Raw genomic sequence first — 25,737 nt, 5'->3', positions numbered from 1 at the left:
TTTGGAAGCTTAAATGAAAAGTAAATCTTCATTTATTATGAATTCAGTGCTATCAGAAATATCAGGTTTAAGTGAATAAGTACCAGGTTATTTAATAAGATTTTCAACAAGGATCAAAATCACTTGAAGTTGGGATTTTTATCCTTTAATCAGATTCTCTTAGAATCAGGGATGTTTATGTAATTTTCCCCAGGTTCCCAGATAGCAGGTGACTGAGGGGTCCTCCCACTCAGGCTCTTGTCCCCAAGCCTACAGACTTTGCAGTCCCAGACTTGGTCCATCAGCCTGTGGTCCATGTGGTGGGGGGAGGGGGGCAGAAGAGGGGAGAATCAGAGAATATGTGAAAGTGACAGTGAGCAGGCCCACAAGACACAGGGCAGCCTTTTCACAAGGTTTATTTTCCAATCCACAGGAAGGAAAAGGCACTTGGAGTTGTGTCTACTTGCTGACCAAGAGAGTTGCTGACTTTGGCTTCAACCTTGGAGCTGCTTAGGGCAAATGTGTCACCCAGCTGTGTTGTGATCATCTGCAGGAGTGAAGGAAGCCTCTCTGGACACCTACCTGCCTGCCAGCTTCCAAAGAGGAAGGACCCCAAAGGTGCACCTGCAGCCCAGGGCAGAGACCCTGCAGCCCAGCCTCTGAGAAACCCAGCTCAGTGCAGCCCCAATGGCAGTGGCCGCAGCCCTGGCTGGCCTCCAGGCAGAAGCCAAGTGTCCCATCTGTCTGGACAGCCTTCATGACCCTGTCACCATCCAATGTGGGCACAACTTCTGCCGCCGTTGCATCCAGCGGTCCTGGGCTGAGCTGGAGGACACATTCCCTTGTCCCATGTGCCGCCATCCATGCCTGGAGCCGCATGTGAGGAGCAACACCCAGCTGGGCAGGATGATCGAGGTGGCCAGGCTGCTCCACAGCAGCAGGAGCAGCAGCAAGATGAGCCAGCAGCCTCACCTGTGTGAGTGGCACAACCAGGTCCTGAGCCTCTTCTGTGAGAATGACCTGGAGGTGCTGTGTCCCTTGTGTGCACAGACCCCTAGTCACCAGGGTCATGTAATGAGGTCTGTGGCTGAGGCTGCTGACCACCTGCAGAAGGTGAGCAGTTATGTGGAGCCTTTGAAGAGGCAGGTGGCTGAAACTCAGGGCCTTCTGGCCATGCAGGATATAAAGCTACTGGAGCTTCAGGAGCAGGTGCAGCATCGACAGCTGGAGCTGGCCTCAGAGGTCAGGCAGATGAGTCGGGCTGTGGACCATGAGCAGGAGTTGGTCCTGGCCAGGCTGGTCCAGGAGGAACACAACATCCATGAGCAGCTGGTCACCAACATTGCTGCTTTCTCGGGTCACATCTGGGAGCTGTGGGGCCTCCTGCAGGAGATGAGAAAGCAGAGCTGCAGTTTCTCTCCGCAGTACTCGGTTCTGCAGAAAATCGTTCAGAAGTTTACAGAGGATGTGATCCTGGACCCTGAGACCGCACATCCCAACCTGTTAGTGTCAGAAGATAGAAAGTCTGCAACGTTCATGAGGATGAGGCAGATGGTTCTGAAAGCTGGGAGATTCAGGTTGGAGCCTGCGGTGCTGGGCTCTGTGGGCTTTGGGTATGGCAGGCGTTACTGGGAAGTGAGAGTGGATGGAGCCACGTGGGCCGTGGGCATCTGCATGGACACCGCCCCCAGGGCACGTTCCAGGCACATGGAGGGACAGAGCTGCTACTGGACAGTGGGACAGCACAGGGGGGATTACCAGGCTTGGGGGCCCGAAGGCATCGTCCCCCTGGAGCTTAAGGAGGATCCCTGCGGGATTGGCGTGTATCTGGACTACGAGTTGGGAGTGATTTCTTTCTACAATTTGAAGGACAGATCCCACATCCACTCTTTCACTGATAGCTTTTCTGGGGTCCTCAAGCCCTACTTCTGTGTGGGATGTGATTCTCGACCTCGTACGCTCAGCGCAGTAATAGAACACGAAGGTGCGTCAGTGACTTTGCCTCCTTTCCTTCCTGAAGTTTATGGACAGTAGGAGGAATGTTTATAGATGTCAGTACATCTTGCACAGAGAACTTTTTTTTTTAATTTAATTCTCACTTGACTTAAAGCCACGAATAAAGTTCTCATTTCTTTTTTTTCTTTTCTGTTTTGGTGATGGTGGTGGTAGTATTTCAGCAGCAGTAGAGATACTGTGGGAACTAAGAGGGACAGGGAGATAAACTCTAAAATGTTTGTGAAATTCTTATGTCGGTGCCTATAAAACTCATTGCATGGCTTCAGTAAAGGTGTGGACACCCGCATTTTCCTTTATCTATACATTGACCTGTTTTATAAGCACTTTACACGTTCCAAGTGGGAAGACACAGCTCTGGGGAGAGGACAGTTTTCTGTGGGCCTCTTGCTTTTCCAGAGGTGCCCAAAGCAAGGAACTGACTGCTCCAGACTGTTTCCCAGGATGTTTTTTACCAAAAAAAAAGCCTTGCAAGATGGAGGTGGTATCTCCATCCAGAGCACAGGCAGGTTTGGATACTGCCCACTCTCCCTCCAGGGCAAAGGTCAGGCAGATTTACTGCCATTTATGCAGGAGTGGGTTTTTCTCATCACCAATGGTGCATCTACATTAAATTCTGACCTGTTATTTGAGGTCTATGCATATTTTCACAACCAATAATGCATATATTCTAAAAAGCTAGAGACCAGAGTTCCCACTATAATGCAATGGGTTAAGTATCCCACCACTGCCACAGCTGTTGCATAGGTCCCAGAAGCCTGGACCAGAAACTTCCCACATGCTGCTGATGTGCCCTCTTAAAAATAGGGGGAAAAGTCAGATAAAAGATCAGAGACTAGGATTTCCCATCATGGCTCAGTGGTTAACAAACCTGACTAGTATCCTTGAGGACAGGGGTTCAATCCCTGACCTTGCTCAGTGGATTAAAGATCCAATGTTACCATGAGATATGGTGTAGGTTGCAGACTTGGCTCAGATCTGGTGTTGCTGTGGCTATTGTATAGGCAGGCAGCTACAGCTCTGATTCAACCCTAGCCTAGGAACCCCCAAATGCCTCAGGTGAGGCCCTAAAAAGCAAAAAAAAAAAAAAAAAAAAGAAAGAAAAGAAAAGAAATCTCGAGATTATATCAATGGATTAAAGAAAAATCATTTGATAAAATTCATCAGTTATGGTTGTGAGCTGAATATTTCCCATCTCAAACTGTACTTGAAGGTGGGCCTTTCAAGTACTAATCAAGGTTAAATGAGGGTGGGGACAAATGTAATATGACCAGTCACTAATTTAAAAAAAATTGGAGGAATTTCCATCGTGGCACAGTGGTTAATGTATCCGACTAAGAACCATGAGGTTGTGGTTTTGATCCCTGGCCTTGCTCAGTGGGTTAAGGATCTGGCGTTGCCATGAGCTGTGGTGTAGGTTGCAGACACACTCAGATCCCGAGTTGCTGTGGCTCTGGTGTAGGCCGGTGGCTACAGCTCCGATTAGACCCCTAGCCTGGGAATCTCCATATGCTGTGGGAAGCGGCCCTAGAAAAGGAAAAAAGACCAAAAAAAATGGAAATTAGTTAAAAAGGAATTCTTGCTGTGGCGCAATGGGATCAGAGGCATTTTGGGAGCACTAAGACATGGCTTCAATCCCCAGCCCAGCACAGTGGTTTAGAGACTTGGTATTGCCACAGCTATGGCTTAGGTTTTAACTCTGGCTCTGATATGATCCCTGTCCTGAGAACTCCATCATGTACAAAAAGACATAGAGAGCAATGGAACAGAATAGAGAACCCAGAAATAAACCAAGAAACCTATGGTCAATCTTCAACAAAGGTGGAAAGAATGTAAAATGGGAAAAAGAGTCTTTTCAGCAAGTTGTCCTGGGAAAGATGGACAGTTGCTTTTATTTTTTTTCCCTCCATACAACATGGGGACCAAGTTACACTTACATGTATACATTTTTTTCCTCCCTTTGTTCTGTTGGGATATACTTATCTAGACATAATTCTCAATGCTACACAGCAGGATCTCATTGTAAATCCATTCCAAGAGCAATAGTTTGCATCCAATAACCCCATGCTCCTGATCCCTCCCACTCCCTCCCTCTCCCCCCAGGTAGCCACAAGTCTATTCTCCAAGTCCATGATTTTCTTTTCTGTGGAAATGTTCACTTGTGCTGTTATAGGTTCTAGTTATAAGTGATATCATATGGTATTTGTCTTTGTTTTTCTGACTTATTTCACTCAGTATGAGAGTCTCTAGTTCCATCCATGTTGCTGTAAATGGCATTATGTCATTCTTTTTTATGGCTAAGTAGTATTCCATTGTGTATATATACCACATCTTCCTAATTCAATCATCTATCAATGGACATTTGGGTTGTTTCCATGTCTTGGCTATTGTGAATAGTGCTGCAATGAACATGCAGGTGCATGTGTCTTTTTTAAGGAAAGTTTTGTCTTGATGTATGCCCAAGAGTGGGATTGCTGGGTCATATAGTAGTTTTATGTATGGATTTCTAAGGTATCTCCATACTGTTCTCCATAGTAGCTATACCAGCTTACATTCCCACCAACAGTGCAGGAGTGTTCCCTTTTCCCCACACCCCCTCCACACTTGTTATTTGTGGCCTTATTAATCATGGCCATTCTGACTGGTGTGAGGTGGTATCTCATGGTAGTTTTGATTTGCATTTATCTTATAATCAGCGATGTTGAGCATTTTTTCATGTGCTTGTTGGCCATCTTGTTGTTCACCTTGGAGAACAGTCTATTCAGGTCTTTTGCCCATTTTTCCATTGGGTGATTGGCTTTTTTGCTGTTGAGTTGTATAATTTGCTTGTATATTCTAGAGAGTAAGCCCTTGTCCATTGCATCACATGAAACTATTTTCTCCCACTCTGTAAGTTGTCTTTTTGTTTTCTTTTTGGTTTCCTTTGCTGTGCAAAAGCTTGTCAGTTTGATTAGGTCCCATGGGTTTATTTTTGCTCTTATTTCTGTTGCACTGGGAGACTGACCTGAGAAAATATTCATGATGTTGATGTCAGAGAGTGTTTTGCCTATGTTTTCTTCCAGGAGTTTGATGGTGTCCTGTCATATATTTAAGACTTTCAGCCATTTTGAGTTTATTTTTGTGCATGAAGTGAGAGTGTATTCTAATTTCATTTCTTTGCATGCAGCTGTCCATGTTTCTCAGCAATGCTTGCTGAATAAACTTTCTTCTTCCCATATTATGCTCTTGCCTCCTTTGTCAAAGATCAGTTGACTATAGGTGTCAGGCTTTATTTCTGGGTTCTCTATTCTGTTCCATTTGTCTGTCTGTCTGTTTTGATACCAGTACCACACTGTTTTGATGACTGTGGCTTTGTAATATTGCTTGAAGTCTGGGAGAGTTATGCCCCCTGCTTGGTTTTTGTTTCTCAGCATTGCTTTGGCAATTCTGGGTCTTTTGTGGTTCCATATAAATTTTAGGATTGTTTGTTCTAGTTCGGTGAAAACTGTCATGGGTAAATTGATAGGGATTGCATAGAATCTGTAGATTGCTTTGGGTAGTGTGGCCATTTTTACCATATTGATTTTTCCAATCCATGAACATGAATTATCTTTCCATTTCTTTACATCTTCTTTAATTTCTTTGATTAAAGTTTTATAGTTCTCAGCATATAAGTCCTTTACCTCCTTGGTCAGGTGTATTCCAAAGTATTTGACTTTTTGAGGTGCAATTTTGAAAGGTATTGTATTTTTGTATTCCTTTTCTAATATTTCATTGCTGGTATACAGAAATGCAACTGCTTTCTGAATGTTAATCTTATATAAGGCTACTTTGCTGAATTTATTAATCAGTTCAAGTAATTTTGGGGTTGAGTCCTTAGGGTTTTCTATGTATAGTATCATGTCGTCTGCATACAGTGACAGTTTAATCTCTTCTCTTCCTTTTTGGATGTCTTTTATTTCTTTTGTCTGTCTAATTTCTGTAGCTAGGGCTTCCAAAACTGTTGAATAGCAGTGGTGAGAGTGGGCATCCTGGTCTTGTTCCAGATTTGAGTGAGAAGGCTTTCAGTTTTTCCCCACTGAGTATTATATTTGCTGTGGGTTTATCATAAATGGCTTTTATTATGTTCAGGAATGTTCCCTCTATACCCACCTTGGCGAGAGTTTTGATCATGAATGGATGTTGGACTTTGTCAAATGCTTTTTCTGCATCTATTGAGATGATCATATGATTTTTTACTTTTCTTTTGTTAAAGTGGTATATGACGTTGATTGATTTGCATATGTTGAACCATCCTTGTGAACCTGGGATGAACCCTACCTGGTCATGGTGTATAAATTTGTTGAATTTGGTTGGGTAAAATTTTGTTGAGAATTTTTGTGTCTGTGTTCATCAAAGATATTGGCCGATAGTTTTCTTTTTTGGTGGTATCTTTGTCTGATTTTGGAATTAGGGTGATGGTGACATCATAGAATGTCTTTGGGAGTGTTCCTTCTTCTTCAACTTTTTGAAAAAGTTTAAGGAGGATGGGCACCAGATCCTCTTTACATGTTTGGTAGAATTCACCTGTGAAGCCATCTGATCCTGGGCTTTTATTTGTAGGGAGTGTTTTTATGACAGATTCAACTTCATTTCTAGTGATCAGTCTGTTCAGTTGGTCTGTTTCTTCTTGATTCAGTTTTGGCAGGCTATAAGATTCTAGAAAATTGTCCATTTCTTCCAGATTGTCGAATTTGTTGGCATATAGTTGTTCATAGTATTCTCTTATGGTTTTTTTGTATTTCTGCCATATCCATTGTGATTTCTCCTTTTTCATTTCTAATTTTGTTTATTTGGGTTCTTTCTCTCCTCTTCTTTGAGTCTAGCTAGGGGTTTGTCAATTTTGTTTACCTTTTCAAAGAACCAGCTCTTGGTTTTAATAATTTTCTCTATTGCTTTTTGAATCTCTATTTTGTCGATTTCCTCTTTGATCTTTATAATTTCCTTCCTTCTGCTGACTTTAGGACTTTTTTGTTCTTCTTTTTCTAATTCATTTAGGTGGAGGGTTAAGTTGTCAATTTGGGATCTTTCTTCTTTTTTGAGAAAGGCCTGTATTGGTATAAATTTCCCTCTGAGCACTGCTTTCGCAGCATCCCATAGATTTTGAGCGGTTGTGTCTTCATTATCATTTGTTTCAAGGTAGTTTTTAATTTCCTTCTTGATTTCCTCATTGACCCATTGGTTTTTTAGTAGCATGTTGTTTAGTCTCCATGCAGTAGGTTTTTTCTCTTTCCTTTTCCCATGGTTGGTTTCTAATTTCATGTCATTGTGGTCAGAGAAATACTTGAGATAATTTCTATGCTCCTAAATTTGTTGAGGTTAGCTTTGTGTCCCAATATGTGGTCGATTCTTGAGAATGTTCCATGAGCACTTGAGAAGAATGTGTATTCTGATTTTTTTGGATGTAGTGTCCTGAACGTGTCAATTAAGTCTAACTTTTCTATTGTTTCCTTTAGGATCTCTGTTGCTTTGTTGGTTTTCTGTCTAGAGGACCTGTCCATTGATGTGAGTGGGGTATTAAAGTCTCCTAATATGATTGTATTCCCATCAATTTCTCCCTTTATATCTGTTAATATTTGTTGTATGTATCTGGGTGCTCCTGTATTTGTGGCATATATGTTGACGATCGTAATATCCTCTTCTTAAATAGATCCCTTAATCATTAAATAGTGTCTTTCTTTATGTCTTTTGTTTTAAAGTCTATTTTGACTGATATGAGTATTACAACTCCTGCTTTCCTATTGGCATGAAATATTTTTCCCACCCCTTCACTTTCAATCTATATGTGTCCTTTGTCCTAAGGTGAGTTTCTTGTAGGCAGCACATTGAAGGTTTTTGCCTTTTTATCCACTCAGCCACTCTGTGTCTTTTGATTGGAGCATTCCGTCCATTGACATTTAAGGTGATAATTGATAGATGATTATTTATTCCCAATTTAAACCTTGTGTTCCAGTTGATTCTATGATTCTCCATTCTTCCTTTCTTTTTTTGGTTGGATGGTCTCCAATTATTTTCCGCTTGAATGTTTTTCTTTTCATTTTTTGTGAATGCAATGTTTGGTTTTGATTTGTGGTTGCCCTGTTTTTAAAGAATGCTAACCTCTTCCTATAATTGTTTGTTTTAGCCTGATAGACCTGCAGGTTCAAACACATCATTACTATACTAAAATTAAGAAGAGAAAAAAGAGAGAGAGAAAGAAAAGAAAAGAAAAAAAATTTTTAAAGAGTCTATTTATTTCCTTACTTCCCTTGCCCACATTTGATGATTTTGATGTCTCTTTTTTTCTTTTTAATTTTATTTTGTGTTAAACATGTTCATGGTTAAATCTGTATGCTAGCTTATTTGAGTGACTGCTCTCTGATTGTGGTTTCCTCAATTCTAGTTCTTCCTCTTTTTTTTCCCTCTTTCCTTCCTTTTTGGTTTAGAGAAGCCATTTCAATATTTCTTTTAGCTTGGGTTTTGTATTGCTGTATACTTTTAGCTTTTGTTTGGTGGAAAAAATTTATTTCCCCTTCTATTTTAAATGATATTCTTGATGGATAGAGTATTCTAGGTTGCATATTTTTTCCTTTAAGTACTTTAAATATTTCTTGCCATTCCCTCTTGGCCTGTAGAGTTTCTGTAGAGAAATAAGCTGATTACCTTATGGGGGTTACCTTATAGGTAACATTTTGCTTTTCTCTTGCTGCTTTTAAGATCCTCTCTTTATCATTAAATTTGCCATTTTTATTATAATGTGTCTTGGTGTGGGTCTATTTGGGTTCAGCTTGTTTGGAGCCCTCTGTGCTTCCTGTATCTTGAAATCAGTATCCTTTATTTTATTTTGTTTTATTTTATTTTTATCTTTTTGCTATTTCTTGGGCCGCTCCCACGACATATGGAGGTTCCCAGGCTAGGGGTCTAATCAGAGCTATAGCCACCGGCCTACGCCAGAGCCACAGCAACATCGGATCCAAGCCACATCTGCAACCTACACTGCAGCTCACGGCAACACCAGATCCTTAACCCACTGAGCAAGGGCAGGGACCGAACCCGCAACCTCATGGTTCCTAGTCGGATTCATTAACCACTGAGCCACAACGGAAACTCCCACTGCGCCATGATGGGAACTCCAGTATCCTTTAGATTTGGGAAGTTTTCAGCGAAAACTTCTTCAAATATGTTTTCCATCCCCTTATCTTTTTCTACTCCTTCTGGAATTCCTATCATGTGTAGATTGGCCCGCTTTATATTAACCCATAGGTCTCTTATATTGCTTTCATGTTTTTTCATTTGGTTTTCTGGCTGCTGTCCTGTTTGGGTGCTTTCCATTATTCTATCTTCCACATCACTAATTCGTTTTTCTGCATTATTCATTCTTGTTTTTACAACAGCTGCTTTTAAATCAATGAAAGTAGAACACACCCTCACGTCATGTGCAAAAATAAACTCAAAATGACTTAAAGACTTGAACATAAGAAAAGACACCATAAAACCCCTAGAAGAGAACACAGGTAAAATATTCTCTGACATCAGCCATACACATGTTTTCTTAGGTAAGTTTCCCAAGGCAATAGAAATAAAAACAAAAATAAACAAATGGGACCTAACCAAACTGACAAGTTTTTGTGCAACAAAGGAAACCATAAAAAAAAATAATAATTAACTTAGGGAATGGGAGAGAATAGTTGCAAATGATGTAACTGTCAAAAGTCTAATTTCAGAGTTCCCATTGTGGCGGAGTGGAAATAATCCAACAAGGAACCACAATGTTGTGGGCTCAATCCCTGACCTTTCTCAGTGGATTAAGGATCTGGCATTGCCGTGAGCTGTGGTGTAGGTCTCAGATGTGGCTCAGATTCTGCATTGCTGTAAGCCAATTGGACTCTTAGCCTGGGAACCTCAATATGATGCAGGTACAGTCCTAAAAAGCAAAATAAATAAATACATAAATACAATAAATAAAATATGGCACAAATGAACCTACCCACAGAACAGAAACAAATTCATGGACATAGAGAATAGCCTTATGGTTGCCAAGGGAAATAAGGAGTTTGTGGGATGAACTGGGACGTTGAGGTTAGGAGATGCAAACTATTACATTTAGAATGTGTAAGCAATGATGGGAGTTCCTGTCGTGGCTCAGTGGTTAATGAATCCAACTAGGAAACATGAGGTTGCAGGTTCGATCCCTGGCCTTGCTCATTGGGTTAAGGATCTCACATTGCCATGAGCTATGGTGTGGGTTGCAGACACGGCTCAGATCGCACGTTGCTGTGGCTCTGGCATGAGTCAGCAGCTATAGCTCCGATTCGACCCCTAGCCTGTGAACCTCCATATGCCGCAGGAGCGGCCCTAGAAAAGGCAAAAAGACAAAAAAAAAAAAAGAATGTGTAAGAAAGATGTCCAACTGTATAGAGCAGGGAACTATGTCTAATTACTTGTGATGATGAAAGACAAAATGAGAAAGACAATGTGTATGGATTTATGACTGGGTCACTTTGCTGTACAGCAGAAATTGATGGAACAAGGTAAATCAACTATAAAGAAACATTTTTTAAAAGAAAAAAAATGTGCCCCTTTGACATAAGGATTTGGGGAGCCAATTTTTTTGAAAGTCTGCTCCTGCGAGAGAATCTCTAAAAACAGTAGAAGTTGCCCTTTTGTGAGGGAAATTTTTATTTAGAAAGAATTATACTTAGAGGCTGTTTCTCTCCTGTGCTAGGAAGAGAAGGATGACTAGCCTCTAGACACAGTTATCAATGGAAAAGGCAGAGACTGAAAAATATGCATAAGAACCTTACCCATGTTTTCTGTGCTTTTCCCAAAAACTTCCTGTAACTTGAGTTCCCATTGTGGCACAGAGGAAACAAATCCAACTAGGAACCATGAGGTTGCAGGTTCGATCCCTGGCCTCACTCAGTGGGTTAAGAATCCAGCGTTGCCGTGAGCTGTGGTGTAGGTCACAGACGCGGCTTGGATCTGGCATTGCTGTGGCTCTGGCGCAGGCCAGTGGCTACAGCTCCGATTAGACCCCTAGCCCCGGAACCTCCATATGCCTTGGGAGCGGCCCTACAAAAGGCAAAAAAAGACAACAAAACAAACAAAACAAAACAAAACAACCTCCTGCAACTGACACATCCTTCCCAACATATTTCTTTTGTCTTTAGCTGAAGATTTTTAAATATATTAAAATATAAAATATATATATAAAATCTTCATAAAAAATATATATATTTTTTTCTTTTCAGGGCTGCACCTACAGCACATGGAAGTTCCCAAGCTAGGAGTCGAATTGAAGCTATAGCTGCTGGCCTACACCACAGCCACAGCAATACAGGATCTGAGCAGCATCTGCGACCTACACCACTGCTCAAGGCAATTCTGGATCCTTAACCCACTGAGTGAGGCCAGGGATTGAACCTCCATCCTCATGAATATTAGTCAGGTTCTCAACCCACTAAGCCACAGAGGTAACTCTTGAAGATGGTGTTTACTCAGTTTCCCTGTGTCTCTCCTATGTATATAAGAGGTATACATGTTATCAAACTTCTTTTAGGTTTTCTCTTGTTAGTCTATCTTTATTACAGGGGCGTCTTAGTCAACAATCCAGGAGGGTAGAAGGGAAGTAATATACCCTCCTCTATACAGAGCAAGGGTGAGGAAAGGAAAACAAAATGTGGCTAATGTGAACTCTGAGCCATTAGGAATACAGTAGTCCCTAGGTATCTATGGGAGAGCGTTTCCAGGAAGGCCCTCCCCCACCATGCCAATATCCATGGATGCTCAAGTCCCTTATATGAAATAGCATCATATTTGCATGTAACCTAGGCATAGCCTCCAATTATTACCAACTTGGTCACCTGGACCCTTGCCAGGGTTCTAGCCTGGGCTGAGATTCCATATCCAGGCCAAGGAGGCTCTTATTCTGATTGGATTCAAGCAGTCAATAACAAAACCAATGCTGAGCCTGGAACAGCACAAGTTTTATCCAATGGCCAAAGAATGGATAAGCAGATCCTACTTTGCAAGTCAATACCTCAACCTAATTTGGGCGGAGATATCAAATATATAGAAGGATTGATGTAAAAGGGAGGGGATTAGAAAGAGTGGGAAGAATATTCCTGGGTTATCTGAGAACAGGGGTATGGTTTGGACCTAGAATTGACACCTTGCCAGGTTCTATAGTTGGTATAGGAATCAAAATGACATAAAAGAAAAAAAATTAATTAAATTTTAGGCGCAGAAATGTCATGAAAATTCCAAATGCATCAGGCAACTGAGACATTCTCCCATTCTGAGCTAAGACAAGGGATCAGGGCCTGGGCTTCTGGGAGTAAGGAGCCAGTTCCCTGGAAAATGAGAAGAGGAAATGTTTGGTAAACAAAGTTTGCCCTGCCATGCAGATGCGTCAAGTAAAAAAGTGATCTCTGTGTCAACAAAAAAAATGAATCAGTATATCTATGAAAGAATGGAAAATTTTATTCAAGCCAAATTGAGGATTTTAATTCAGGAACAGCATCTTGAAAGCTTCAAGAACTGTTCTGATGGTTAGAAGCCAAAGCACAGTTATACAAGTTTTTGAGACAAAGGGCTGTACATTAAATGATGTCTTATTGGAGTTCCCATCGTGGCGCAGTGGTTAACAAATCTGACTAGGAACCATGAAGTTTCAGGTTTGATCGCTGGCCTTGCTCAGTGGGTTAAGGATCCAGCGTTGCCGTGAGTTGTGGTGTAGGTTGCAGATGCGGCTCAGATCCTTCGTTGCTGTGGCTCTGGCGTAGGCCAGTGGCTATAGTTCCGATTCGACCCCTAGCCTGGGAACCTCCATATGCCCTAGAAAAGGCAAAAAGACAAAAAAAAAATGATGTCTTATTGACATTCTGCACAATCCAGATCTGTAAGTACAAAGTGGTAGGCCATTGTACCCCTTTACAAGATCAAAAAGGTATGTTATCTTTTAAAGATTTATTTTGTCGATGCTGAGAGAATGATGCTCGTTATGGTTAAGCAGGTATTTCTGCAATGGGGAGGTTTGGTTGATACATAATAGATACACAATGCACAGTAGAGGGGAGAGAGGAGGCCAAAGGGCAGAGAAAATGTTTAATGTTTAACATTTTTCAAGTCCAGAGTTCCCACTGTGGCTCAGCTTTTTAGGAACCCACTGTAGTCTCCATGAGGATGTGGGTTCGATTCCTGACCTCACTCAGCAGGTTAAAGATCCAGCTGTTGCTGCAAGCTATAGTGTAGATCACAGATGTAGCTCAAATTTGGCGTCACCATGACTGTGGCATAGGCCTGAAGCTGCAGCTCCAATTCAACCCCTAGCCTAGGAACTTCTATGTGCTGCAGGTGCGGCTGGGAAAAAAAAGTTTTTCATATCTTTCTATACATATGAATTTTATTTCACATCTGGCCATAGCACTCTTCTTGCTACAGGCCCCCTTTCTGATAATTTATAATTTATGTAAGCATAATTTATAATTACAGATTTCACCCACAAATGGTGAATTTTATGATTTATTAGCAGTTAGGGGAGGTAAATGGATTTTCTTGAGCCTGCTGCTTCTCAATTGCCTTCAGCTCTAAATATGCTGTATGCGAAGATGACATATTTGGGTGTGACACATTCAGGATATAAAACAAATCCCCCCAAGTTACTTGGATAGATGACCAAGGCTGGGTTCTAATTTGCATGAGGTACAAATATCTGTCCCATAGCCTGTGCCCTTTCCATAGGCATAGCTGATGTTGATGTTAAGGAGATGGGATGTGGGATTTTGTTCCCAAGTATGTGGGGGTAGATGGGGCTCAATAGCAAATTCAGGGGAATAAAAGACTGGGGTTAAGAGAGGATACTCGGTGTTTGGCTGGCAATGGGTAGGACCACCTGAAATAAACTCAGAGGATTTTAGGAAGAAATATGTTCTCATCCACAGCAACTAGTGATTTGAGGGAACAACTGTTCTCACAACCATGAAAGATACTTAGCTTGGCTTCATTTTCTCTGGCGATGATCTCAGAGTTTGGGCAGCTGAGCCCGGCTGCAAACCATGAGCAGGAGGACATCCTGGTTAGGCTGGTCTAGAAGAAGATCAACATCCAGGAGCAGCTGTGAACCAACATTGCTACCTTCTCAGACCACATTTCCGTACTGAAAGGCCTAATTAAGAGAACTAGAGGGGCTCCTGCTATGGCGAAGTGGGTTAAAGTTCTGGTGTTTCCACAGCTGTGGCTTATGTCACAGCTTAGCTTGGATTTGATCGATAGACTGGGAACTTCTGTCTTCCATATGTCATAAGTGCAGCCAAAAAGTAGAAAGATGGAGTTCCTGTCATGGCTCAGTGGTTAACGAATCAGACTGGGAACCATGTGGTTGCGGGTTCGATCCCTGGCCTTGCTCAGTGGGTTGAGGATCCGGCGTTGCCATGAGCTGTGGTGTAGGTCAAAGATGAGGCTCAGATCCCGCATTGCTGTGGCTCTGGCGTAGGCCAGCATCTACAACTCCGATTAGACCCCTAGCCTGGGAACTTCCATGTGCCACAGGAAGCATCCCTAGAAAAGGCAAAAAAAAAAAGAAAGTAGAGGAAGTTCCCTTATGGTACTGTTGGTTAAGTACCTAGTGTTGTCACTGCAAGGGCCTGGGTGGCTGCCATGGCAAGTGTTCAATCCCTCTATCGGGAATTTCTGCATGACGTGAATGTAGCCAAAAAAAAAAAAACAAAGAAAGAAAGAAAAGAATCACTATAAAATAATTTGCCAAAGACTCACATTTTAGAGTGACAAATTTTTCTCCTGATCTGGGGTTTCGTCATCTTTTATGAGTTAAAGGAGAACGGCTGGTGTGCAGGCAGTTTCCCTTGGAGGGCTTTGCAACAGGGTCCTTTACAGTAAAGTAGGGAAAGGGGCTTCAACACCAGATCTACTGGACAGCAGACCCTTCTCTTCTGAAAGCGTTCTAGCATTCAGGTTCCTGCTGTGTCTATGTCCTTTGGTTCCTAGAAATCAATGGAAATACCAATTCCAGGTGTTATACGAGGTCAAAACTTTCTCCTCTGGGCATGCTTCAGCTGCATGACCTGCGGTTTCATTCGGCTGTCTGTGAAAAACAACTTGGTATCTTGTTAAAAAGAGGATAGGGCCAGTTTGGACTTATTCTGAGTTACACTGACCTTTTTATTGGGACTCTTAGATCTTATGTTCACATAAGATTCAAAGCCTCTCAGAATCTATATAGGAAGAGATTATGAGTGAAAACTCCATGTTAGGCTGGAGCATTTTAATACTTTTGGTTTCTTTTTCTTTTTCTTTTTCTTTTTGTCTTTTCTTTTTAGGGCCATACCTACTCCATATGGAAGTTCCCAGGCTAGAGGTCAAATTGGAGCTGCAGCTGCTGGCCTACACCACAGCTACAGCAATGTCAGATCCCAGGCTTGTCTGTGATCTATGCCACAGCTCATGGCAACACTATATCCTTAACCCACTGAGTAAGACCAGGGATTGAACCTACATCCTCATGGATCCTAGTCAGTTTCATTATCACTGAGCCACAATAGAAATTTCTGTTAAGTCTTTTTTTTTTTGTCTTTTTGTCTTTTTAGGACCAAACCCACAGCACACAGAATTTCCAAGGCTAAGGGTACAATTGGAGCCGCAGCTGCCAGCCTATGCCACAGCAATGCAGGATCCAAGCCACATCTATGACCTACACCACAGCTCACAGCAACACTGGGTCCTTAACTCCCTGAGCAGAGCCAGGGATCAAACCCGCATCTTCATGCATGCTAGTCGGGTTGGCCAGCCACTGAGCCACGATGGGAAAGCTTAAGTTTGATTTTATAATCAAATATATTCTCTTCTTTTTGTAACAATGATATGGCCACTAAAATTCGAATCCCCTTAGTGTCTTGAAGCTTTTCTTCTATTTTCCTTTGAAATCTGTGTCTGTTATTTTGGGGAAGGGAAAATAATATTCCTGCTACCGTTCTAGGCTCTTGGCTGAGGTTCCACTCTAATAAAAGAGAGATTAATAGGAGAAAAGCTAATAGAAGTTCAATAACATGTGTACCTCCTGTACACATGGGAGAGACTCAAGAAAATTGAGCAACTCTCTGAAATGGCCTACACTGTCCCCTTATATAACATCTCTAGCTAAAGATCAAGAAAGATGAAGGGGGCTGCTAGTTATGGGAGGTTTTCAGGAAAAGCACAGTAAACAAGAGTAAGGTTGTTGGAGTTGCTATTGTGGCTCATCAGGTTAAGAACACAGCACAGAGTCTGTGAGGATGCAGACTCAATCCCTGACCTCATTCAGTGTGTTGAGGATCTGCTGTCGCCCCATAAAAAGAAGGAGAAAAAGAGTAAGATTTTTACATAGATTTAAGGCCCTGTCTTTTGTTTGAGTGATAAGAGTTTCTAGAAATTTCAAGTCATCCTTCTTTTCCTAGTACAACAAGGGGCACACCCTAACACATACAGATTTCCCTTATAAATATAAATGTCTTCCATGAAATGTAACTCCTACTCGTTTTTCAGAGCTTCATCTGTGTCTATGATTTCCTAAAAATAATCAACTTAAAATAATCCTGATGCCACCAAGAAGCACATTCTGGGGGTGGTATCTTCTGTTCCCCTTCCTTGTGATGGTCCCTGTGTGAAATGTGGGTCTTCTCTCCTTTGGGCGCCAGCAGGCTTGTTCATCTCAAGGAGTTGGATCGCAAGGAGATGGAAAGCTATTGCTTTTTGATACTTGCAGAAGATGAGGGAATTATTTATTTATTCATTTATTTTTGTCTTTTTGCTATTTCTTTGGGCCGCTCCCACAGCATATGGAGGTTCCCAGGCTAGGGGTCTAATCAGAGCTGTAGCCGCCAGCCTACGCCAGAGCCACAGCAACGCAGGATCCAAGCCATATCTGCAACCTACACCACAGCTCACGGCAACGCCGGATCGTTAACCCACTGAGCAAGGGCAGGGATTGAACCCTCAACCTCATGGTTCCTAGTCGGATTCCTTAACCACTGCGCCACGATGGGAACTCTGAATTATTTTATTTTAAATGATGCTCCCTGCTTTTCTTGCAGTAAGAGAGTTTGTACATAATAAGGTGCATTATCTAAAACAGAAAACATGATAATGTGAGAAAAAAGAATGTGTACATATATGTGTAACAGGGTCACCATGCTGTACAGTAGGAAAAAAAAATGCATTGGGGAAATAACAATTGATTACAATTTTAAAAAATAAAATAAAATAAAAAGACAGAAAAAGAAAAAGAAAACATGAAAAAGAGCATATGAACGCAAAGTTGTTGCCAAAACTTGGTCTCTGTCCACCAGTGCCAAATAGAAATATGGAGACAGAGTTTGGGGTGAAGGAGAAAAAGATAGCTTTTATTGCTTTGCCAGGCAAAGGGGCGACAGCAGGCTAACGCCTTAAAGACTCTGTCCCCCTTGGGGGAGATTAGGAGGTGGATTTATAGTTTGGTGGAAAATAGAGCTGTACATAAGGATAAGGCTAGAGGCCAGTTTGTATTATCTTTCAAACCTGGTGGTTAGTGGCCCCAGGACTGGTTCTGGTGGCTCTCCTTCTTCCAGGAATGAGACCACTTCATCAAGTACTTCTTCCATTTGTTGGGGGGTTTGATTCCATAGAAAGGCTCAAAGGTTATGGAAGGGCCCTTCAAGGCTCAGTGGAAACAAATCTGACTAGCATCCATGAGGACACAGGTTTAATCCCTGGCCTTGCTCGTTGGGTTAAGGATCCAGCATTGCCATGAGCTGTGGTGTAGGTTGCAGACACAGCTCAGATCCTGTGTTGCTGTGGCTATGACATAGGCCAATGGCTACAGCTCTAACTGGACCCCTAGACTGGGAACCTCCATATCCCATGAGTGAGGACTTAAAAATAGAAGTGTTGTTATGTATATTCCTTTAGGAGGAACCAGGACTCTGCCCCAAGGCTGCACCATTGTCTCTTGACTGCTCCTCCTTGTCCTCTGGTCTCTGCATCCCCTCCCTTCCCTGATTAGCAATTGCCCTTTGGATCTCAGAGAAGGTTACGGAGGCTAGAGCTTATTCCCTGAAAATAAGAAATGGAGGGCACAGAAAGGCTTGTGTGCCCAGGAGTCACACGGGGCCCTGAAAGTCAGAACACATCCAGAACTTAGAATGTGTAAGTGCCTGCTTTTCTTAGTGCTGCAGATATTTTAAAGGCTTAGTGAAATTAAATTGAACTTGTTTAGGTGATTTTCCTTGTTGTCAGAGTTTCTACCTTTTAAAAATATCCTTTTTTTCTTTCTTTTTCTTTTTTTTTTTTGTATTTTTCTAGGGCCGCACCCCAGCATATGGCAGTTCCCAGGCTAGGGGTCTAATCGGAGCTGTAGCCACTGGCCTACACCACAGCCACAGCAACGCCAGACTCCAGCCATGTCTGTGACCTACACCACAACTCACAGCAACTTCGGATCCTTAACCCACTGAGCGAGGCAGGGGATCGAATCCGCAACCTCATGGTTCCTAGTCAGATGCATTAACTACTGAGCCACAACGGGAACTCCAAAAATATCCTTTTTTCAGTTTGAGTCCAGAATAAATCTTTGAACATTTTGAAACCAAATAGTAATTAAATTTTCACTACAAAAACAGCTCCATAGAATTGAATGTTTTTTCTGTGATGTGGTAGAGCATTTACTTAAAGGACAGGCTGCTAGTTCATCTAATCACTGAGGTTCTCATGTGGCAAGGGGGCCTGGTGGAGAGTAAGAGAGAAGCACTGCAGTGGGATGGCTGGTCTTGATGCATCTCCAGAGGCCTTTATTGCTCCCATTGAAGTCTTATGTACTCCTGCTATTGTGCAGTACTTGGTTTTTGGCCAGAGGTGACTCTATAACCTCTCTTACCCCCCCCCCCCACACACACAGAAAAAAGAAGCAGAAGCCTATTTATGTACTAAACAAAATAATGTTTGGTTTCTCCAGTGAAGGTCTGGAATAGTATTTTTCTTTTCTTTCTTTCTTTCTTTTTTTTTTGTCTTTTTGCCTTTTCTAGGGCCGCTTCTGTGGCATATGGAGGTTCCCAGGCTAGGGGTCCAATCAGAGCTGTAGCTGCCGGCCTACACCACAGCCACAGCAACTTAGGATCCGAGCTGTGTCTGCAGCCTACACCACAGCTCATGGCAACGCAGGATCCTCGACCCACTGAGCAAGGTCAGGGATCGAACCGGCAACCTCATGGTTCTTAGTCGGATCCATTAACCACTGTGCCATGACAGGAACTCCTCCTTTCTTTCCTTTCCTTTTCTTTCTTACAGCCACACCTGAGGATATGGAAGTTCCCAGGCCACAGGTCCAATGGGACTGGCAGCTGCCGGCTTGTGTCACAGCCAGGGCAACACAAGTTCTGAGCCTCTTCTGTGATGTATGCCATAGTTTGCGACAACACCAGATCCTTAACCCTGTGAGCAAGGCCAGGGGTCCAATCTGCAACCTCATGAATGCAACTTTGGGTCCTTAACCCACTGAGCCAAAACAGGAACTCATGGAAATAGTATTTTTGAGGCTCACCAAGAGATTGTCCGATCTTTATCTCAATTCTGACTTTCAGATTCTATATCAACATGTAACCCTTAATCTCAGTCTGTTTCTAAACAGCCAAACCCCTTAGTTTTATCACAGATGGCATCACATTTATGTTGCTCATGTAAATATCCAGAGAATCCAAGAGATTGGGGCAGATGTTTACTTTGTTTCCATTTTCTTTATTTTATTTTATTTCTTCTTATTTGAAGAAAAAAAAAAAAAAACAGATCCATCCATGAGGACATAGAACTTCCAGCTAATCTGAATGGTGTCCCCTTTCTTTTTCTGCTTGTGCTAGTATTGCTGAGTATTGTTTAGCTTCATCATGATCCTTGATATTCTCTGCAGAAAAAATAAATCAATTTTGCCTTGTTTTGTGGAGATGGGAGAGGGGGCTTTACTTTCCTTCCGCTTAAGTGGAAAATATGTATATATGTGTTCTCTTTCCTTAGATTGAAATGCATCTCGAAGTCTGACATTGCCTATGTAGCAAGTAGCATATGTACTTGTTCTTCTCATTAAAATGAAAACTTGACCCTTCACTGAAAAGCAGCGAGCTTCAACCTGTCAGATGTGCACAGGAAGACTCCTCCCTGGGTCTGAAAAGGTGAACCCAGGGATAGAGGATGGACCAGGGACAGTGTGAAGGATTTACTAGAAAGTCAGCTCTGTAAGGTTACTTACAAGAGCGGGTCCTGGGAGGAGTTGCAGGGCCCCGAGGTCAGGGAGATGGAGACCTACAGACCCCTCAGCAGAAACACTGCTCAAGTCCTGCTGTGGCTGTGCCCTTGCTCCCGGGCTCAGTGGGTGGAGCAGAGCCTGGGTAGTGACTGTAAGTCTGCCCTGGGGCCTGCTTGGAGAAGTTGTGATGGATTCCGTAAAACCATTGTTATTGTAATAATGTTGATACTTGCTGCCATTTATTGAACACCTACTTAGGAATTGTTCATTTTCTCCTCCAACAGGGCTTGTTTGGGTTTATTTCTGCAGTTTTACAGAGGAGGAGTGTCTGGGGCTGGTGTGAGGCAAAGTTTTAGTTATGGACCTTGTGTTGCTGGAACTCAGCCTTAGCAACGTGGAGACAGAGTTTTGGGTGTAGGAGGAAAAAAACAGCTTTATTGCTTTGTCAGGCAAAGGAAGCCACAGCAGGCTAATACCCTAAAGACTGTGCCCTCCCTTGGGAGAGAATAGGAGGTAGTTTCATAGTTTAGAAGTAGAAAATAGGGCCACGGATAAGGATCAGGGAAGGCACAAGCTTGTATTCTTCGAGGTTGGTGTTTCCTGGCCCCAGTTCTGGTGGTCCTCTTCTCTGGCTTCCATTTGGTGGGGGTTTCGTTTTGCAGTAGAGCTCAAAGGTACTGTTGAGTGTGTTCCTTAAGGAGGAACTAGGACCCTGCCTCTGGGATGCCTTGTCTCTGCATCCCCTCCCTGTCCTGATTAGCAACTGGCTAAACCTGCCCTTTGGAACTCAGGGAAAGCTGTGGAAGCTGAAGCTTCCTCCCTAAAACAATCAGTGGGGGACACAGAAAGGGTTTTGTGCCCAGGAGCCCCACTGGGTCCTGCTGGGTTTCACTTACAAGAGGTGGCAGGTCCTGCCTGGGAGCCTAGCCTCTCAGAGCCCCTGCACCTCACACTGTACTATCTCCCCCACGCACAGGAACTGGCTTCTTCCCAGGGTTTTTATGGATAGTAAGTATCCCATTAACTCTGAGAACATTTTTTACATGGCAAATGGAATAGTACACAAAACAGGCTTATGTCTTTGTTATAAAACAATTTGAAAACAAGCCCACCTCATCCTTGTTATCCTGTAAGAAACACTGCTCAGTGGACAATGGTGAAGGGGAGGCTAGAGAGCTCAGCCAGGGCCAGACCCCGAGGGGAGAGCCAGCTGAGACCTGTGAGATTGGGAAGATGGGTGGGCCTTGGCTGGAGAGTGCATTCGTGTCAAGCAAAGCCATAAGGAGGCTGCAGCAGTGACCCAAAGCAGCGCCATCTCTTGATGGCTGTCTGAACTGAGACACAGTGCTGGGCAGGGCATCCTGGGGCTTAGGAGGAGTGTGCTTTCATCATGTCTCCAGCTGCTGCCATTCAGGGGCCTGTATACTTCAGCAGCCTCTGTCTCCAACCTGATAGTTCAATGTGTGACCTGACACCCTGCTGACACAGGCTATGCTCAGGGCATCAAAAATCCTCTGGAGGAGTTCCCATCATGGCACAGTGGAAAGGACCTGACTAGGAACCATGACGTTGCAGGTTCAATCCCTGGCCTTGCTCTGTGGGTTAAGGATCTGGCGTTGCCGTGAGCTGTGGTGTAGGTTGCAGACGTAGCTCGGAACCCGCATTGCTGTGGCTGTGACATAGGCTGGTGGCTACAGCTCCCATTAGACCCCTAGCCTGGGAATCTCCATGTGCCACAGGTGCGACCCTAAAAAGCGGAAAAAAAAAAAAAAAAAAAAAGTCCTCTGGAAACTGTGTTCACATTCTAAGCTAGGGAGGTTTTCCCCTAGCTTTTTCCTCTCCCTCAATATTGTCAGTTATATTTGTCTTGTACACAAAAGTAATTTATAAATTGAGCTCAGGTTCAATTCCTGAGCAGAGAGTTAAGATCTCACTTCAAGCTATCACTCACTGCTGTCCTTCCAAGATCAATTTAAACAGGGCTCATTAGTTCCCTAGTGGGTTAAGTTGTTAGCATTGCCACAATTGTGGCAAAAGTGGCAACTGCAGCATGGGTTTGATCCCTAGCCCCAGGAACTTCAATATGCTATGGGTACAACCAAAAAATTAAGTAATTTATTTAGTTAGGTAGGTAGTTAGTTATTGTCTTTTGTCTTTATGGGGCCACACCTGTGGAATATGGAGGTTCCCAGGCTAGGGGTCTAATCAGAGCTATTGCTGCTGGCCTACGCCAGAGCCACAGCAACAAGGGATCCAAGCCACGTCTGCAACCTACACCACAGCTTTCGGCAACGCCGGATCCTTAACCCACTGAGTGAGGCCAGGGATCAAATCCAAAACATCATTTTTCTTAGTTGGATTTGTTTCCACTACTCCACAATGGGAACTCTCAATTAAGTAATTTTAAAAAAAATTAAACAGGGCTCTTTGCTGTCAATCATCACTTTTCTACCAAGAAGTAGAAGGTAAATCAAATGAGCATCCCTTCCAACCGTGATCAGACCTAGATAAGTATGTTAAGTTTTAGGAAATCCTACAAAAATGACTTCTGCACCTAGGCAACCTTTACAATAAAAGTACAGAAATGAAGGCGCTCCCTCGTGACTCAGCAGGTTAAGGATCTAGCATTGTCACTGCTGTGGTATGCGTTGGATCCTGGCCCAGAATTTCTTCATGCTGCAGGTGTCGCAAAAAAAAAAAAAAAAAAAAGGAAAAATTCAGAATGAGTTTAAAATGGTCTTCAACAGTGAGCAATGGCTATTCTGAGCAGGGGGAGACAGCTCATAATTATTGACTACTTACAAACCAGGCACCATTCTGAGTATTTTGCATACACTACCTCATTTACTCCTCACAGCAGTCCTGTGGGAAGGTGCTGTCACACCATCTTTCAGAGGAGGAGCAGAGGTGTTTGATCAGCAGCCCAAGGTCAGCAGCGAGTCCTGGGTTCATCTGGATCTTCCCTGAGTCCTTGATGGTGCTGCACCAGCAGAGAGGGCCACTGGGTCCTCCTAGAAACTCAATACTTGGTTTTTAAGCCCAGATTCTTACCTATTTGTGTTATGGGGGCATCGTTTGCTCTTAGCCATGTTGTTGGTTTGTGTTTGATCTTCATTCTCAGCCTTTGCCCTTTTGGTGGTGGTGCCCCTGCTGCGGGAGTGTGGGCCCCCTGACACCCACTGGTGCACCCCCCCGCCCCCTGCAGGCAGCACTGCTCTCCTCCTCCTGCTCTGCCTCCAGCACTCCTTCCCGGAGCCCAGCACCCTGTACCTGGACCTCATTCAGGTCGCCCTGGCCCTGGAGCTGCTCTGTTCCTTGACAGGCTTGCTCCTGTACACAGGTAAGAGTCACAGAGCCTTTTTATTTTTATTTTTTATTTTATTTTTATTTTTGGTCTTTTTGCCTTTTCTTGGGCTGCTCCCGCAGCATATGGAAGTTCCCAGGCTAGGGGTCAAATGGGAGCCGTAGCCACTGTTGTATACCAGAGCCACATCAATGCGGGATCCCAGCTGCGTCTGTGACCTACACCACAGGTCACTATAACGCCAGATCCTTAACCCACTGAGCAAGTCCAGGGATCAAACCTGCAACCTCATGGTTCCTAGTTGGATTCATTAACCACTGAGCCATGACGGGAACTCCCAGAGGCTTTTTATTTTTCAGTTGAAGTCAAGTTGCCTCTCACTATGCCCTTTTGTGGCCTTTGCTTTGTGCAGGGACACTTCTGGTGTCTCTTCCATCAGGTTAACACCCCCTGCTCCCAATACTTTGTTTTTGCTGTAATGTCTTCACCAGTGGTCCTGTCTCCAAGGATAGTCATGTTGGATTTGGGGCTTCAAGTTCATCTGCGGCCTTCAGGTCACCAAAGTCCCAGCTACTCCAGGTGTCTTCTGTTCTGGGCAGGGAGCATTGCCAGCTCTTTCCTGACTCCTCTCCAGCCTTTCCACACCAGAATTTCCATTTCCTTTCAGCACATTTTACAGATTTTTTAATTCCCTTTATGAAGCCTTTTTTTTTTTTTTGCACGTTCACTTATTTGAAAAGAATGGCTAATTACTAATGTAATTGGCAAAAATGGAAATAGAAAATCTATCATGATTGAATAACCTGACAATAATGACATTATTTTAGTGAAAATTCAAAAATTGAATAAAGCCAAGCCACAGCCTGATGTACTAGAAGAAGAAGAAAAAAATCTGTGCTTACCCCATCAATATGACCTCAGAGACAGGATTCAGGTAAGTGCCGAGCAAATGATTAGAGAAAGAATTAAAAGTCTTTCCTTCTGGAAATCTGAAGATAATGCTCATGCTTGGAGTTTAGGACTCTGCATGGGTTAGAATTTGTTTAGAATTATGTTTGATTTGTTTACATCTCTTGGCTGTGCTGAAACCAGTTCTATTGAAAGAATCTCATTTGGGGATATTGCCTTGGCTTAAAACATCTAAAAAAAAAAGTAACAGGAGTTCCGTGATAGCTCAGCGGATTAAGGATTCAGCGTTGTCCCTGCTGTGGCTCAAGTGACTGCTGTAGTGTGGGTTTGATCCCAGGCCCAGAAACTTCCATGTGCCATAGGCATGGCCAAAAAAAAAAAAAAAGCAAGCAAGCAAGCAAGGGAGGAAGGGGAAAAAAAAGTAGCAAATACAATAATACAACATGCTGTATTGAAAACTAATAGGGGAGTTCCCCTTGAGGCAATGGAAACGAATCTGACTAGTATCCGTGAGGATTTGAGTTCAATCCCTGGCCCTGCTCAGTGTGTTAAGGATCTGGCATTGCTGTGAGCTGTGGTATAGGTTGCAGATGCAGCTCAGATCCCATGTTGCTGTGGCTGTGGTGTAGGGTGGCAGCCACACCTCCAATTTGACCCCTAGCCTGTAAGCTGCCATATGTTGAAGGTACGGCCCTAAAAAGTAAAAAAAAAGAAAAAAAAAGAAAACACTAGTGGCGATCCATTTGGGAAGAGACTGGTGAACACATGTAAGCCGTGGCCACTTTGCTTCTGTGCAGGCGGGAGATTATGAATCTCCTGGAGGAGATTGTGGAGAAGCAGGGGGACATCATCCTCTACCTGAAGCGCCACAATGCACTGCTTAGCAGGCGGCTATTGGCCCTCACGTCTTCTGACCTCAGCTCTCAGCCAAGTGGGATTTGACAGCAACTCTAGAGGAGCCCGAGTAATTTAAGACTGACTGCCTGCTCTTAAGACTGAATGCCTGCCTGACAAGCTGTCCCAGCGAACTGCAGCTTTGCCAAGTAACAGTCTACAATTGCTGTTGGAAACGTGAACTTGGTTCTCACCTGCTTGGACGTTTAATAAGCAGGACCCGTGGAGTGTTTAAAGGGCACTTTGTAGAGCCTTTCTAACTCAAGGGGAAGGTCTGTTTGCACATTTGAAATTATTGCACTGCTTGGTTTATTCCAGGATCAAAGGTACAGTTTAAACATCTCTGAGCAACTCTCCTTGCATCCTCCTTAGCAGCCAG

At 43.2% G+C, this 25,737-nt stretch overlaps 1 protein-coding gene across 1 annotated transcript; it reads left to right on the top strand.

Moving 5' to 3' along the window:
- The first annotated feature begins 666 nt into the window (after nucleotides 1-666).
- Nucleotides 667-25,406, top strand: LOC125137405 (tripartite motif-containing protein 75-like). The gene is made up of 5 exons (XM_047798105.1): nucleotides 667-1,963; nucleotides 23,109-23,179; nucleotides 23,492-23,591; nucleotides 24,047-24,134; nucleotides 25,262-25,406. The coding sequence occupies exons 1-5, from the start codon at nucleotides 667-669 to the stop codon at nucleotides 25,404-25,406; spliced, it is 1,701 nt and encodes a 566-aa protein (XP_047654061.1).
- Nucleotides 25,407-25,737: the final 331 nt, after the last annotated feature.

This window comes from Phacochoerus africanus, chromosome 10, assembly GCF_016906955.1.
Source record: "Phacochoerus africanus isolate WHEZ1 chromosome 10, ROS_Pafr_v1, whole genome shotgun sequence".
In the NCBI taxonomy this organism is placed as follows: Eukaryota; Metazoa; Chordata; class Mammalia; order Artiodactyla; family Suidae; genus Phacochoerus; species Phacochoerus africanus.
Note: the sequence above shows the minus strand (reverse complement) of the source record. Positions and strands in the feature narration are given on the sequence as shown.

Bases quoted from the DNA above. Each gene is read 5' to 3' on its own strand.
- LOC125137405 (XM_047798105.1), top strand. From the start codon at position 667: ATGGCAGTGGCCGCAGCCCTGGCTGGCCTCCAGGCAGAAGCCAAGTGT. The intron at 23,180-23,491 runs GTCAGCAGCGAG...CTCTGCCTCCAG, and splicing joins TGTTTGATCAGCAGCCCAAG to CACTCCTTCCCGGAGCCCAG. The intron at 24,135-25,261 runs GTGTCTTCTGTT...GCTTCTGTGCAG, and splicing joins CAAAGTCCCAGCTACTCCAG to GCGGGAGATTATGAATCTCC.